The 17,333-nt window shown below is 34.9% G+C and overlaps 1 protein-coding gene across 5 annotated transcripts in view; it reads left to right on the forward strand.

Moving 5' to 3' along the window:
* Positions 1-14,981, forward strand: part of HYCC2 (hyccin PI4KA lipid kinase complex subunit 2) — a 73,086-nt gene extending 58,105 nt beyond the window's left edge. For 4 of the 5 annotated variants that reach the window (XM_068544678.1, XM_068544675.1, XM_068544677.1 and 1 more), the window contains 4 exons: positions 213-300; positions 2,810-2,969; positions 3,704-3,871; positions 8,306-14,981. In XM_068544678.1, coding sequence (XP_068400779.1) covers positions 213-300; positions 2,810-2,969; positions 3,704-3,871; positions 8,306-8,907 — 1,018 coding nt within the window. In that variant the 3' untranslated portion in view covers positions 8,908-14,981. The remainder of the gene's footprint in view (positions 1-212; positions 301-2,809; positions 2,970-3,703; positions 3,872-8,305) is intronic. The other variant, XM_068544679.1, reaches the window with a different exon arrangement.
* The last annotated feature ends 2,352 nt before the right edge of the window (positions 14,982-17,333 follow it).

The raw sequence follows: 17,333 nt of genomic DNA on the forward strand, positions 1-17,333 counted from the left end.
CACTGCGCCTCCAGGGAAGTCCTGTAAAATATTTTAAATGTTAGTATTGAAATCTTCATTTTGTTCTTGTAACCAAGAAATGAAAGGATGCAAAAATTAACGTGAAAATCTTGTTACAGAACCAAAATAATAGGACTTGGAAGAATAGAAAAGATGGTTGTTGAAAATTAGAGATATTTGCTAAAGATAGTAAATAATCTGCTTCTCCATAGGTATAATGGACAGTGGGACCTTGGCCAGGAAGTCCTTGATGACATCATTTATAGAGCTCAGCTAGAACTCTTTTCTCAACCGCTATTGGTAAGTTATTATATTTAGTTTTTATTAAACATTCCTGTGCCTGAAAAGGGCACTAGTAAGTTTAAAATTCAATATGTAATATATGAGGCGTTTTAAATCATTGAGGGAAAAAGATTTATTCCATAGTAACAATTGGAGAGAAAACAAAATTGGTTTAGATCCTGTCCTCTTACAACATATCAAAATAAAGTTCAGATAAATTAAAGAATTAAATGTCTTAAAATCCTTTAAGAAAAGAAAGAAGAAAAGTTATAAATATTTCCTCAAATTTCTAGAGAAGGAAGGACTTTCTAAGCTTTAGTGATGGTGACACATCACCAAAAAAGGCTGAATTTTTTTTTTTCCTACGTAAACATCTAAATTCTAAACCATCAGTTTTTGTTTGTTTGTTTGTTTTGTTTTGTTTTGTTGGCTGCACCGTGCAGCATCTGGGATTTTAGTTCCCTGACCAGGGATCGAACCCATGCCCCCTGCAATGGAAGTGCGGAGTCTTAACCACTAGACCACCGGATAGTCCCTAAACCATCGGTTTTTTAAAACCAAAATTAATATGTGGTATACAAATTGAGAAAAATATTACCAACAGGCATGACAAAAAAGCCAATTAATATTTTGTTCTATATAAAAATTTCATACTCTTCCACAAAATAAATATGTCTCCAAAGGGTAAATGATCATTCAAAAAATAAACGTGAACATCCAGTAGCAGAGTAAGGAAGGCATTCTCTATGTTACCAGTAACAGTATGACACAACTCTGATCATCCCTTTGCAGAAGCAGTTTGGTAATGTGTGTGTATTTTCTTTGACCTACTATCCCATGTCTAGCAACATTTCCCAAGAAACTACTTAAAAATTTTTTTTAAAGTATTGTGAACACTAGATCAATGTTAGTTTAATTGCAAAAGAATCAGAACTCTAAACATTTTACAGCAGAGAATGATTAAGTTATGTTATTTACTTGATGAAATTATATGTTTGAAAATTCATATTAAAGGAACATGCTAGCTGTGTTAAGTGGTAAAGCAGTATACAACTATGTTTTAAATCTAGACAGGACAAAGGAAACAAAACAAATGCTAATAGTTGTCTAGGTGATTCAACTGTGGATAGTTTTTATTTCTTTGCAATATTCTGTGTTTTCTAAGTTTTTTGTAGTATTTTATAATGGTATTTTAAAAATATTAGTTATGTATTTTTACTTGCAGCAATTTACGAGTACAATTTTTAAAGCCATTTTCTTCATATCATTTTTTATATCTTAAGCTAAATATAAATTTACTGAAGTAACATTTACATTAATTCTTTCATATTTGAATTTTTTTCCTCATGTCAACATCCCTAATTTTACCTAAAGGTTACTGTAAAACAAATGGACAGGGAATGCCCTGGTGGTCCAGTGGTTAGGGTTCTGCACTCTCACTGCCGAGGGCCCAGGTTTGACCCCTGGTTGGGGAACTAAGATCCCACAAGCTGCACGGTGCAGCCAAAAAGAAAACCAAAAAACAAATGGACAACAAGATAAAAAATTATATCATGATAATAAGACCTTGCATGTCAGACTCTTTAAATTCATACTTTTATCCTTGTAAGTCTTATAAATTAACTAGAGGTGGCATTCCCAAGGCAATATAGGTAGAGAGATTAGTAATCTGTAGTTCTAGAATAATCCTTTATTGTTAGGGGTCTCCAAGGGACCCAGTGAATAACACTCCTTTTCTCTATTCAAAAATAGAGCCCGGTGATAAATAGATAAAATAGTTGGTAGATAGAAAAACAAGCATCCTCTTTATTGCTGATAAAGGCTAGATTGAAAGACTTCACTCCCTACATTTTCATCTGGATGTTGGAACAGCCCACTGGAGAGAAGGTTTGAGTTGGCAGAGCAGGCACAGGTATCCAGGTTGTTGCACTTCACTTGTCCTGTCCAAGTGGAGAGGGAGGGAGAAAACGGTCCTCTAGCTTAAGGTCTTTGCTAGATTAGGACTACCCAATCAGGAAACATGGAGCAGCCAATGGTGATTACTCTCCAGGCACATATCTCACTCTCCTCCATGGAGGGCAGAAAGTGGTGGAACAAAATGCCAGATGTGTTTAGGGAAAATTTCTCTTCATGGAAACAAAGCTAATTTTTTTATTATAGATTAAATTTTGCATGTTATTTATCATCTGAATAATCAGAAGCTTATTCTAAATTTTCTTATATCAGGATTCAAATGTTAAAAACACTTTTTCTTTCTTTGGAATGTTTTTTTCTCTTTGAAAGTCAACAACTTCAAGGAGTCGATGGGGTGTGTGACTCACATTATTTTAAATGAATTCTCATTTTAAAGCCTGCCTAAAAGAATATAGACCAGTGGAGATACAAACATTTCTGACACATTATACTTGTATATTTTAGAATAGATGTTTTAAGTACATATTTTAAAAAGTAGGGAAACATGAAGTGTAAAATAAGCATAAATTGTATATTGGGTGTAAATATATATAGACTTATGTTATCATTTTAGGTTGCCAATGCCATGAAAAACTCATTACCATTTGATGCTCCTGATTCTTCACAAGAAGGCCAGAAAGTACTTAAAGTCGAAGTCACTCCAACAGTGCCGAGGATTTCTCGGACCGCGATTACAACAGCTTCAATCCGTCGCCATAGGTGGAGGAGAGAAGGTGAGTACGAAATCCCTACAGCCCACTCATGGATTAAAGTAAGTTCTTACAGACTATATTAGCACATGATATTATAGTACTTTATGTAATTACAGTTAAATTGTTTAGTTGTTAAAAATAGCACTAGAAATATGGTTTAAATACCTGAATTCATTTTAATATAAATATGTATATGTATTTTATAAAGCAGAAAGATGTTATTTAGACTGCTGTATGAATGTTAAAACAGAAAATAAGATCAAGTTAATTTTTGTCTTTTTTTGAACTAGTAATAGCAATAGGAAAGAAATTTCTTTAAGCCTGTTATCATACTGGGAAAAAAAGGTGCCTGTATGAGAATTGTGGGAGAAAACTATATAACTGGCCAAACTAATGGTATAATACAGCTATCCATAAAAGAATTGATTTTCATCTTTCTTTTTCTTTTCATATAAGTGCTGAATCCAGCAGTATTTCATAGGCGTATGGTACTTGAATAGTCAAGCTGTCTTGCCTAAGAGATATTAATTGCCGTTTTAATGATCTCTATTTTTCTCTCCTATTCATTTGCAAACCTCACATTATTCATCTGCTGCCTTATGTGTGTGCATGCTGTGCACACACATGTAACTATATAAATAATGTTTGCGTTTATATCATATCCATATATACATTCTCTTATCTGCCTGGGTCAAAATGCTCAGAAAAGAATAGAGCAGCACAAAAGCACTAAAATTTTATATGTTGAATCCCAGATGGCTTTGACTTCTCAAACGAGGCTGACTCGAGTATTCCTGGCTCCCCGATCCAACACGGCTCCACTGACCTAGGGATCAAACGTGTGCAAGAGGGGGAGGTGCTGGTGCGCAGGACTCCTGAGCACGGCTCACCGGAGCCCAACTCAGCAGCAGCCACAACAGAGGGTAGGACAGAGATGAGGAGGCAAAAGTCAGTGAGGCAGTTGCTGGAGAAGGATCCTGGCTCTCTGTCCCCAAGCAGAACATCTTTGCATTCTAGTGTGTGTTTCCACTACCCCAGGGTATATTAGCTCCTCCTTGCAAAGTGCACCCCCCCATATGGCTAGCACCAGGTCAGGTACAATCTTTAGTTACCATTTGTGCTGGCCTGGAGTCTGCATCCCTGTGTAATTAAAGAACAGCTTGGCATGGCTACTAACAAGGGAGAGGCCTGTCTCTAAAAGGTCTGCAAATGCTTGGGATTTTTTCATTACTGAGCATGTTTATTCTAACATCAGGAAAGGAAAAATGCACCCAATGGACATGAGCCTTATTAGTCAGTATGCATCAATTTCACTTATATAGTAATGTATTCTTTTGAAAATATGTGAGGAGAGTTGTAAAGCATTAATACATTATCTTTGAGAAACTGGACTAAAGTGGAGCTGGCTGATTTGTCTGTAGTCCCAGGGTGGTCAATTAACAAGAATTTCTTATCTCTTTGACAGAATAAACAAGTATTGATTGGCTTTTTATCATCTTTGAGTCAGGCTGCCTGGGTCTAACTAGTGAACTACTGACATCTTTCCTCTATAAATGTGCTGTCCTGGTGCACACTACATTTTATCATTTATTGTAAATAATGATTACCTTATAAAGCTCCCAAACAGAATTGAAATGTATTATTTAGAGGTTATAAATCCTAGCAGATCCTTGTTTCTACAGTGTGGGTATCTCAAATGAGAATTTTTTTTACCCCTCCCCTGCCACCACACCCACGACCACTATCTGGAAAAGAATACTTCTCTGTGATAGGAAAGTATTTATTTGCAGTTTTACATGTGATGCCATAGAAGCTGGTTTTGTGAAAGAAGGAACTGTGGCCAGATAGTTTTTCATTATTTAATATATTGCTGCTGTGGACGCTATACACTAATTTATGAAATATAGCAAGAAGTTTTAAAATAGGTTATGTATTTTTACTTATTTTAAAGACCAAACATACATGAAGCAGTCACCTTCTACCTTAGGGAAATCTCTTGCTTTTTGGTGCATTAGAAATTTGAGCATGCTCAGTAAGAATCTAAATCTACCCTCTGTTCCCTTGCCCATTTGCCCAGATTGACCTTACTTCATTTAACAGTGTTGCATGTGCATGATCTAGGGACACAAAGAAGTTGGTGCTATGAAGAGAATCGTGTGAAAGACGCAGTCTTCCCTTTTCGTTCTTCTGTATCTCTTTATGTTATCCCTGGGAGTCAGTTTTATCTTGTATAATGCATAAAAATAAATATATGAATAGATGTCGAATTCAGAGTTGGCCTAAATTGAACAACAGTGTATTTCTCCACATTCTTGATGCCAAATTAAGACACTTGAAGTGTATCTACTACCATTGTTAGAATATTGGAGTATTTGTGCTAAACGGAAGTACATTAACACTTGATGAAATTCTAAAAAGTATGGGATTAGGTAGAAAAATTTCTTCCTGTTAATCATAAGTCATACACTTTGAAATCAAAATAGAATTCCTTTAGAATATCCTATTAAATGTTAAAACAGGGACTTCCCTGGTGGCACAGAGGTTAAGAATCTGCCTGCCAAGGCAGGGGACATGGGTTCGAGCCCCAGTCCAGGAAGATCCCACATGCCGCGGAGTAACTAAGCCCGTGCGCCACAACTACTGAGCCTGCTCACCTAGAGCCCGTGCTCCGTAACAAGAGAAGCCACCGCAATGAGAAGCCCGCGCACCAAAACGAATAGTAGCCCCTGCATGCCGCAACTAGAGAAAGCCCGCGCGCAGCAACAAAGACCCAACGCAGCCAAAAATAAATAAATAATTAATTATTTTTTTAAAAAAAATGTTAAAACATCCTATTTTAATATCTCCTATTACTGGTAAAATTTCACTTTGTGAGGGTGGGATGTAGCCACAAAGAAAGAGGAATGAGTCCCTTCGGTGTGTTTGAAATTTCTCAAATTATTTTCCCGTTTAATCTAGCTTAATTGTAGCTTTAAATCAATATTGGTAAAAGCTGATTTATAAGGAAAGGCAGACATAAGTAGAAAAGTTCATTAAAAATCCTTTTTGGTTGTCTCATCTTTGGATCATGAATAGTATTATCACCCAGGGAGAAAATTAGAAAGGAAAAAAGTTGTTAGATACAATTGCCTTTTTATTCCTTGAGGTTTTTTAAACAGAAATATGGAAATTGCTAAAACCTATGAAAAGTTTTGGTAATTCTGAAGTCTTCTGGAGCTTTTGGATTAGCATCAATAATTGGTCTTCTAAAAGAAAAAGAAGGGAATTCCCTGGTGGTCCAGTGGTTAGGACTCTGTGCTCTCACTGCCGAGCGCCCAGTTTCAATCCCTGGACAGGGAACTAAAATCCTACAAGCCGCGTGGTGCAGCCAAAAAAAGAAAGAAAGAAAGAAAGAAAAAGAAAAAGAAAACATGTTTTCTAATGGTTTTAAATAGTTTTACAGTTAAAGTTGTATTTATTATATGTTGAAATTGAAGGGAGAATATGAGCCCATCACCTTACCTTTATCCCGATTGTTAAGTGACTTTTAAAAGCTGGATTTAAAGTTTTTACTAAACTGAGGACAACGCTTGTGATTAAAGTATATTCAGTGTTCCACTATACTGAAATAGCATTTCTTAGTATATAAAGTATCAGTAGATTCTCTTGCATGGTGGTTTTTATGTTATCATCATCTCTTTATGGCCATATTGCTTGGGCATCAGATCTGCATGTGGCAAGATTCAGAAGCTAGCACTAAGTCTCTCAGTCTCCTTTCCTAACCATATATATACCCAATGATACATTTCTGTTCACTCCTAGTTTTATATTACTGATATTAATTCTGAACCAGTAACTATCTTTTCTTGGGCATTGTGGAGTTCTTTAGAGTAATTGTAAATAAATTGCTGAGATGATGTCACATAAATATGATTTAAAGTTTTTGTTTTGCTGTACATTATATACAGTCCTTTTGAAGAAGGGGTTGAGAGAAGTGGTGTCAGCTGCATTTTCATATGGCTCTGCATGATGAATAAAGATTATTAAACTGCTGGATATAACAAGATGCCTTTTGCTTTAAGGATAGCCTAGTTCATTCTTCTTTTGAAGGAAAGAAATAACTAATCCATATGAGGAAACATTTTTATTTTTTTCAGGTACTGTGTTAAATAAAGATTGTGTTTAAGTATTTCATGTATATTTTACTTAGGTAACTTGTATCTCAAAGTAATGTTTTTTTAGATTTCTTTCCTAACATTTTACCTTAACTATAATATTGATATCTGTATATAGATTCAGATTTAACTTTTTTACAGTCTAGTAAACATATTTAAAAGGTAGCAAACTGCTATCAGTTTTTGAAAGAAACAAATGTTCTACTTTCTAAAAGAATGTTGATCATACTTTCCGTAAGAGAATTGGGCTTTCTGGAAACCCCAAGCTAAATATATTATATATGCTTCCTTTCTTACAAAATCCCAAGATAAGGATTCTTTCATTAACTGCAGTTTCTGCATGAAACGTAATGAGACACTATAGTATTTTGTGATCCCGACAATAATATATCTCAGTACTAAAAATATTATAGAAATACATCATATAAAAATTATTGTATATTATTTATATATTATAAAATAGTAAAGATTCTTCCTCAGTATCCCTGCTGGTTCCCTACCCTTGCTCTCTGATAATCAAATATTTTCACATTAATCGATCAAGAAAATATGGAAACCAGTGAGTAGAGATTTTCATAAGACAAAATGTGAATATGAAGTTACTGGACGCAATCTAGAGCTTTTAGTTTAGAGTTAGAAAATGTACTAGTTCCATGTTAAAGGTTTTAAAGCCATTTAGAAGCACTTAGCTGTTGAATAAATATAAAATTTCATTGTAGTTAAAAAGGGTTTGGGGATGAGTTTTTGACATTATTCTGGGTGACTGAAATTAGAAGGGGGTCTCATTTGTAAGTTCTATTTTATGATAGGTTAAGGAAGATATGAGGAAAAATTTTTGTTTTTTTAAATAGATATGGTCACCTCAAATTGACAAGGTGTATCATAAAGATTTATGATAACAAAATATTGTATTTTACCTTAAGTTGTTTTGTGTGTCTAAATATTGATAGTATGCTAGGTTTGTTTGTGGATAGTTTTACAAAAGCTAGCCTAATTAAAGCTAAATGAATAGAATGAATAACATTAGAATTCTGTATAGATTAAGGTTTCTTCCCCTAAATTATTTAGGGGAAGTGTTGATAGCAAGGGCCATTGCTGACCTATAGCAAACATTACCTAGGAGATAAGGTCAGTTGAGTTGTTATTCACAGCTGCTTCTTATTTAATTTAGCTATTGCTGAGTCTGTCTGATTTGTTTTTTAGGTGCTGAGGGTGTAAATGGAGGAGAGGAGTCGGTAAACCTGAATGATGCAGATGAAGGATTTTCATCAGGGGCTTCCCTCAGCAACCAGCCAGTTGGGACCAAACCATCCTCCTCTTCTCAGAGGGGAAACTTAAGGAAAGTAGCAACTGGGCGTTCAGCCAAGGATAAAGAAACAACTTCTGCTATCAAATCCAGTGAGAGCCCTCGAGATTCAGTAGTTCGCAGGCAGTATGTACAGCAACCAAGTGATCTTAGTGTAGATTCAATTGAGCTGACGCCGATGAAGAAACACCTGAGCCTGCCTGCTGGCCAGGTGGTGCCAAAAACTAATAGTATAAGTCTAATCCGGACAGCCAGTGCTTCCTCAAGTAAATCATTTGACTATGTAAATGGCAGTCAAGCAAGTACCAGCATTGGGGTTGGCACTGAGGGTGTTACTAATTTAGCAGCTAACAATGGTAATCGATATTCAACTGTCAGTCTACAGGAAGACCGGCTAGGTCAAGCTGGAGAAGGTAAAGAGCTCCTCAGCCCAGGAGCTCCCTTAACCAAGCAGTCTCGATCCCCAAGTTTCAATATGCAGCTAATATCCCAGGTGTAGTCTTGACATCCTCTCTCATCTTTCTGCTTACCTTCTAAACTGAACATTTCATGTGCAAGAAGACCCTTCATCCCACTTGTGAAAAATTGGTCATCATAAACAGATTTGATTTGGTTTAGGTATCTTCATACTGTATTTTGTATGGAAACAGCAATAAGGTTTTCTTTTCCCTCCTTCCTATATCTTCTCTTCACCTGTTCCTTGTAAATGTGTTTGTGAAGCAGTAGAAAATGTTTGTGTTTTCCACACCTTCCTTTCTCCTTGGGTGAAGTGCAATCCATCGTAGGCTGATCGGTCCCATTTCAACACTGTGAGACTGAGGTTATGTTAGAGGAAATGGTGTATATGATCCCTATGAATGATTCTTCAGCTTTTGTTTAAAAAAAAAAAAAAAAAACGGGTTGTTCTCATAATCTATGAAGATTACTGGGTCATATTTTTTCTCTCTTAACCAGGAGTGCCTCAGAGATTCTGCTATGACTTTGGACTTCTCTGAGTCTGTGCAATTATTTTCTTGAGAAGCATGGGGAAAGGTGGTAGACTGCTGCACTTTTTCATTAAAACGAGGGTGGCTCTTTTTTCCCCCATCTCCTTTATCTCGAGGACACAATGTTCAATTACTGAGGCATTTAAATCAAGTTGTGGCCGCCTCTATTGGAGGACAGGGCTCTAAGTTGATTGTGTAATAGATAATGCACTTTCTCAATGGCTCTATAGTCATTATTAACATGTCTTCCCTCCTCCCCACAAGGACATAAGGTCATTTCTGTCCTTCAAGTTTGAACAGCTAATAAATCAGAGAATCCAAGGGGCATGTTCTATTTCCCAGGAATGATTGACACTTTGGTGCTGGGGTTTTATGGGGGGAGGGGGTAGTTTTTGTTTAGCTTGTGTGGGATTGTGTGTGAGGGGAAGTTTTGATTGTTTTTTTTCTTTTCCTTTGTGAGCTGTTGATGACTGAAGTAGAACAGGTACGTCTTCAGGTAAAGAGAGGGATTTCTCAACCCACTTTCTGTGATGTCAGACTATTGGAGAAACCCTTTCAGCTGCTTTCTAGATGTACCTAAATTCAGTCAGATATTTTGGATTAAGAAACCTGAAGTCCTGATAGATCATATACTCCAAGGAAATACATCAGGGACAGATAATTGGCTGAAAACACTGACGCTTCAATGTGACACATTTTTATAGAACATTTCTACCAGGGGGTACTGACTTGATTTCTCCTACAAGGACCACACTGCCTTTGTGTTTAATGTAATGCAATTTGTGTACCTTCTAATCATATATCTGCAAAAGTTTCTCATTTTTATAAAAAATCATGCCAGTAAGCTAGATGTTGAATGTATGTAAGTAGCATTTGGTAACTGTGCGAAGAGGCTACAGAAGTGCATTATTGGTTTAAAAAAGTTTTTTTTTTTAGATCTGATTTGGTTGGATAAGGTTTCATTATGACCTCTTCTGGGTCTCAGGCTCTAATGCTTGATTGAAATAGAAGAAAATATATTGGTTTTTGAGAATCAGTGTATTGTGACTTGAACTGCTATACATTCTTCCACACAGTATGTCAGAGTGATTAGTGCTTTGTACATTTAGACATTTTTATTTTATTGTTGTGAAAGAAAAATATACTGAATTTATAGAAAGCAAGTATTCTCCTAATTAACAAAGTTTAAAATATTATCTCTACTGATTAAAATTACAATAGATTTTGATAAATAAAATAACCAGAAAAATGCCTCTTGTTTTTTTCACACCTAAAAATCTACCCATCCCCCCCAACCCCGCCTTTTATTGTAAGAGGTTTTTGTAAGGGACTTTTCTGTTAGAATCTTTATAAGAACAGTGAGATGCTTGTTTGAATTTGGTGGTGTGTAATATTTTTCAGCTCACATGAAAATGGAAAACTAGAACCTGAACTATTACCTACAACATTGCCAAAGTCCGGGGGAAAGCTAAAAGTTGATAAACAGAGATTTGTTGATTTGTGTGTATATATATATATGTTTGTGTGTGTGAGTGTATAGTGTGTATATGTATAAATCACAAAGAATATTTTAGATATCCGTTACCTCTTTTAATTTAACTAAGGGATGTCAGATAAATGAATTAAAAGCAACCAAATAAATGAGGTGTAAAGCTCTATAACACACACACAGTTTCAGGTGTGAAAGGGAAAAGAGCATTGTACTTACCAGGGGGTGAGATCTTGGCCATGGCTGGAGATCAGTCACTTTATGGCAGAAATGTCTGGTTGATTTAAGAGACTGAAGGGTTGTTTTTAATTCAATACATTGTGCATTTATTGGCACCTAAATCTAGCATGATTTTAGTTAAAGCACAAAAAAATACCAGATAATGCCAAATTACAGCAAAGGCTATAATAAATATAATAAGCCCTCCCTCTGGTTTGTTAGAAATCTTATGTTATACCTGAAAAGTTGGTTCTGAAAAACTTTCACCTTAGAGAATTTCATTTATTTCTATGTGTATTTGTATACATTTTGTACATATACATACCTGTTAATATTTCATGACCCTCTAACATTTGTGTTCCATTATTTTAAGTGATGTAATTTGGCCCCAAAGAAGAAACATTTCATTTAATTCAAATTTTGCATTCGGGGTCTTAGAACAGATTTCCTGTGCAAGGTATAGTTAAAATGAATGAGTTAGTCGTAAACCATAGTCACATTTTCTAAGAGATTTTTGACATTCATTTGCATTATTTATTGGCATTTAATGTAAAATAGTTTTCAGATATACAGTTGTTACAAATATATGCCAGCAATATTCACACTTTATCCTTTAACAACCTTTTGTTTCTATACTTCCTGATTTCCATTTTAAAAAGTTCTTCCATTTATGGACAAGCTAGTTAGGGAGAAAATACTTGTTTTCTATAACAAAACAATTTGATTGATGCCATCTATGCCAGGTTTGATTAAAAAATACAAAGAAATATCTGAAAGCTTTGGGAACTCTTCTCTATGACATTAATTTGAAATCATGTTACTAGAACATTTACGTCTTCTAGAACAAACCAAGTGTAAAGTGAAAGCTACCTTGGAAGTAAGATTTTTAAATATAAAAATATTTTGAGAATCTGGAAGGGGGTGATGGTTGTAATTTGAAATCCTGACCCCTACCACCACTCTTACCCTCCTGATGACTCTCCTGTGCCTGTTTATTATAGAGTCAGAATTTTTGTGCTAAAGAGACCATAGAGATAATCTAGCCAGTCTCCCAGCACCCACCCCTCCATATCCATCCTCAGGAAACTGAGGCTCAGAAAGGTTGTAATGTGATCAAAGTCGCATAACTAAGAAGCAGAGCCAGAATTAAACTCCTGTCTCCCGTTGAATGCGTATTAACACCCCACTGCCTCCTTTTACTCGTCCTATGGTAAATGTAACACTCTCCACTTCTGTAGCTTCTTTACAGTTCTGGTCTAGTAGTTGGTGAATACAGCATGTGAAGAAAGGTATTAAATCCAGAAAAAAATGTAGAGTAGTAAACTTAGATGGGGAAGTGTTAGAAATGTAGGTATCTATACCACAGATACAAGGATAGATACATTTTTCTTATTCTGATTTATGCCTTACTATTTTCTGCCACATAGCAGTTGAATGCTGCCATTTTGTAGTTGATTATATTTCTGGGGATTTATTTAAATGCAAAAATAAACCCAATGAAATGACTTTGATCAGTGTTTCTAGCTATCTTATGTAATTTTTGAATCAGCCAGCTTTCACAGTCACCTAGGTGGCAAGTTAATTGTATTGCACAGTGGAGTACTGCAAAGTAAAGATTAAATAAATTTGATTCCACAATTTCTAATGTAAAGACATTGAACCTTATTTGTGCCCAGAGCAGATAGATAACAGCAGTATTTCCTTATGTGATTGAAAAAGGTATATATAGTGTGAAGCTTATGGTTCCATAACAGAATGGTGACCATGTCATTTAAAGTGTATATACAGTATAAAATATCTTAGTTGCAGTAGTCTCAGCTATATAAGCTCAATATTTCCAACCTACATTCTCAAACTCCACTTAGTAGTTTTAAAGTAATTATAATTATTTATTAGACACTGGAATACTGAGAATAACTTCTTTCAAATGGTTTTGTTTGCACTGTATTTGTGACTATTTTAATGAAGTGGGGTGTTTTTGCTACCTCACTTGGATAGGTTAGTATGGGTCCATTTTTTGAGTACTTTAGTTGTTGACAATCAGTTGTCTCATTTACTTCTCTGCATGTTCATTTGTAAATAAAAACACTAGTATCTGTCTTTAGTGGGTAGTACACTATTTATACAAACACTGGCAAGGAGGATCTCTCCATTTCTCATCTTAGATTACAAAGTGAGATTTATGGTTTTGTTTTTTTTTAAATCAGTATTCAGTTACATACTTGTTTTTCAGTTTAAAAATGTTTAAAGGCCATGCCAGTGGTCAGAAAATCTGCAAGAATTTCAGAGCAACTTTTCTATACTATGGCTATGTTAAACAGTCTGAACCTGAGACTTTTTATATTTCAAGTTGAATGATTAGTGATGTTTCAAACCACGAAGTCGGTTGAGACACTTATTTGTAATACTTTAATTTTTTTTAAGTGCTTTTTAGAAACAAATTGTTTGAAAACCAATTAGAAATAATTGATAGCTTAAACTCTAAATATTAGAATATTTGCCAGATTATAAGAAGATGAAATGCAGTGTAAAACTGTTAGCATGCTAAAAAAAAATCATGAGTCACCAGATTGGTACAACTTTCCATTGCCAAGGTGGTCATGTTGATAATGTAAGACATAAATTTTAGTATTACCTGCATTGTGTACGTAATGGGTATATCATATTGGCACTGAACATACATAGGAAATGCTGTTCATAGAGTCAACCAATGTGCACTTAAACTATATAAGATTTTTGGCGGTGCCAGAAATTTGTGTGGTGATCTCAACCCATTAGAATTAGAGGAGTCATATCATCCAACCTTCCCCTGCCCATATAGGTACACTCCTTCTGAACCTGACCACGCAACCACAAAATTTTGGTTAACTTCAGTCTCTTCAGTATTTTTGTAGTCTTTGCCATTAGTCACATGAGAAATACACACAAGAGCAAACAGTTCAGGATAGACATTAGCAGAAGGCTGGGAATGATGTGAAATAACTGGCAGCATAGTACAGATATGTAAGTTCTATGTTTTGTTTCTGGATTTTAAGAAATTGTTTACAAATTAAGTCACATTCGGATGTCTGCTATTACGCTATTCTGTTTAATATAGATTTTACCCCCAAAATTAGAATTAGGTGTAGCTTGAAGTATAAATGAGTCTTTTTTTCATAATTGCATACCTGGAGGTAGGTTTAGTAAAGAAAGTCTTCTGTTTTCAAAGAAAATGAACTTAATTGGACAATCCATCCCCAACTACAGAATTGATATCAATCTGGTTTGCTGTATTTTAGTGTCAAAAGTGCCATGTTAATTATATCAGAGGAAGTTCTTCACATCTTCATAAATTACAAAATTTACCAAAGAAAATGTATTAACCAAATATAAATTTTGGAGTACCTGTTAAGGAATGAGGCCCCTTTAACGTAAAGGATTGATTCTAGCCCTGGGGGGAAATGTTCTTCCATCTGGAACAGATATACAGTACTTACAAGATTCCATTTGAGGTTTTCTTATCATGTTGGTAAAATGTCAACATTTATACTTCCAGCAAAAGTACCAGTTAAAGGTTAAGTCCAAATATTATTTCTTATGGCACATTTTCATGTCTCCTTAACTCAGATTGAGGATTCTGCTCATCAGTAGTAAATAAAAGGGGGAGGGAGGAATTCCTAAAATTGGCATATTGTATGATATTGTGACTTTTTAAAAATAAAATTGACAGGTAAATTATGGAAATGTATCTTTTTAAATGGGCAATGTCAATTATATCTAGTAAATATGATATTGGCTAAAACAGTGTGTTTACGTATTTATATACATGATCACTCTATTGTTGTTTTTCTTTGCAGAAAAACAGGATTGGGTTCAGAAAGCTGAAATATTCGTTTTTAAATGTATAGCTTAATAAGAACTAATGGATTTACTTAAACTATTAAATAATGATTTTTTTGGAAAATATAAAACTGTATATTAACTGATGTTCCAAACAGGCTCTATGTATTATTTTTTTTTCATATCAGGTGGTAGTTAAAAAGTAATGAATGTGTTGATCAGCTATCTTACAAAAGAAAGTTGGCTTTCTAACAATTACTAATTTAGGTTTTTGTGGGGTTTTTAAAGTTTTATCATCCAAACTGAATTGAGAGATATGTTCAGTGTTCTTTGTTGGTTTTAAAATATTTGTAATAAGTTCATTAACTACAGTGGATTCTTATTCTAAAAATTATGCTGGCTTTACATTCAGTTTAATTGGTTAAGAGAAACCGTTTTTATGGTGCAGATTATTTTCCCACTTTCTCATAATAATTTGGCTTTCCTGAGCTACAATTTTTGAAAAGTTTTTACTGCTGTAACATTAGGTAGTCTGATCTCTGTCACAATGGACAAGTATACAGGAAATATCCCACTTTCACATGTTTGCTTCATAAAAGGATATAGATTGTATAGGTCAGCTCTTGCGTTTTTGTTTGTTTGTCTTTTAACCAGCATCAACCTATTGCTTGGTGTAAACTTCCCCAGTATTCAGAGAATAGTGCTGGTTAAAATTTAAATAGGCTAGGCATGAAGAAAATATGATCTCTATTGACTGATGTCCTTTCACGCTAGGACTAGTGAAAACATTCATTTTTTTTCAGAACTGAAGAAAAAAAACCCGTACATTTAAGATCATATTTATTGGTGCATGTAAGCCATTATCTTAACTGTCTTACTGAACTGGTTAATGCTGTTGATTGTTGAAATGTGAAATGTAGTCACTGTTGACCTTGTAAATATCTGCCAGAGATGAAAAAATATTTTAAGTTATTGTAAATAAAGATGTATAAAATTCATTAACAGTCTGCAATGCAGAAACATATCTAAGATGTTAAATATTGTGTTTCTTGAGAGATGTGTAATTTTTCCCTAGATGTACCTAGATATATTAAGAATGTAAATTTTCTTTTGTACAGTATAAAATACAGCTTTATTTGGCTTTTGACTGGATTTCCCGGAGTTAATTTTATATCTACCTAAGTTTCATAGCTTAAAATCGTCCTTCATTGCATTTTTTCAAAGCATGCAATTTTATTTATGCATGTCTGAACTTTTTACTTTTTAAATTTATTTTTCTAATACAGCAGGTTCTTATTAGTTATCTATTTTATACATATTAGTGTATATGTGTCTCCCAATACCAGTCTCCCAATTCATCCCACCGCCACCCCACCCCACCCCGCATTCCCCCCTTGGTGTCCATAAGTTTGTTCTCTACATCTGTGTCTCTATTTCTGCCTTGCAAACCGGTTCATCTGTACCATTTTTCTAGATTCCACATATATGCGTTAATACATGATATTTGTTTTTTTCTTTCTGATTTACTTCACTCTGTATGACAGTCTCTAGGTCCATCCACATCTCTGCAAATGACCCAATTACGTTCCTTTTTATGGCTGAGTAATGTTCCATTGTATATCTGTACCACATCTTCTTTATCCATTCGTCTGTTGATGGGCATTTAGGTTGCTTCCATGACCAGGCTATTGTAAATAGCGCAGCAGTGAACATTGGGGTACATGTGTCTTTTTGAATTATGGTTTTCTCCGGGTATATGCCCAGTAGTGGGATTGCCTGGTCATATGGCAGTTCTATTTTTAGTTTTTTAAGGAACATCCATACTGTTCTCCATAGTGGCTGTATCAATTTACATTCCCACCAGCAGTGCAAGAGTGTTCCCTTTTCTCCACACCCTCTCCAGCACACCCATTCTAACTGGTGTGAGGTGATGCCTCATTGTAGTTTTGATTTGCATTTCTCTAATAATTAGTGATGCTGAGCAGCTTTTCATTGCCTCTTGGCCACCTGTATGTCTTCTTTGGAGAAATGTCTATTTAGGTCTTCTGCCCATTTTTGGATTGGGTTGTTTGTTTTTTTAATATTGAGCTGCGTGAGCTCTTTATATATTTTGGAGATTAATCCTTTGTTGATTCATTTGCAAATATTTTCTCCCGTTCTTGGGCTGTCTTTTTGTCTTGTTTATAGTTTGCTGTGCAAAAGCTTTTAAATTTCATTAGGTCTCATTTGTTTGTTTTTATTTCCATTATTCTAGGAGGTGGATCAAAAAAGATCTTGCTGTGATTTATGTCGAAGAGTGTTCTTCGTATGTTTTCCTCTAAGAGTTTTAGCGTGTCTGGTCTTACATTTAGGTCTTTAATCCATTTTGAGTTTATTTTTGTGTATGGTGTTAGGGACTGTTCTAATTTCATT

This window comes from Eschrichtius robustus, chromosome 5, assembly GCF_028021215.1.
Source record: "Eschrichtius robustus isolate mEscRob2 chromosome 5, mEscRob2.pri, whole genome shotgun sequence".
Classification (NCBI taxonomy): Eukaryota; Metazoa; Chordata; class Mammalia; order Artiodactyla; family Eschrichtiidae; genus Eschrichtius; species Eschrichtius robustus.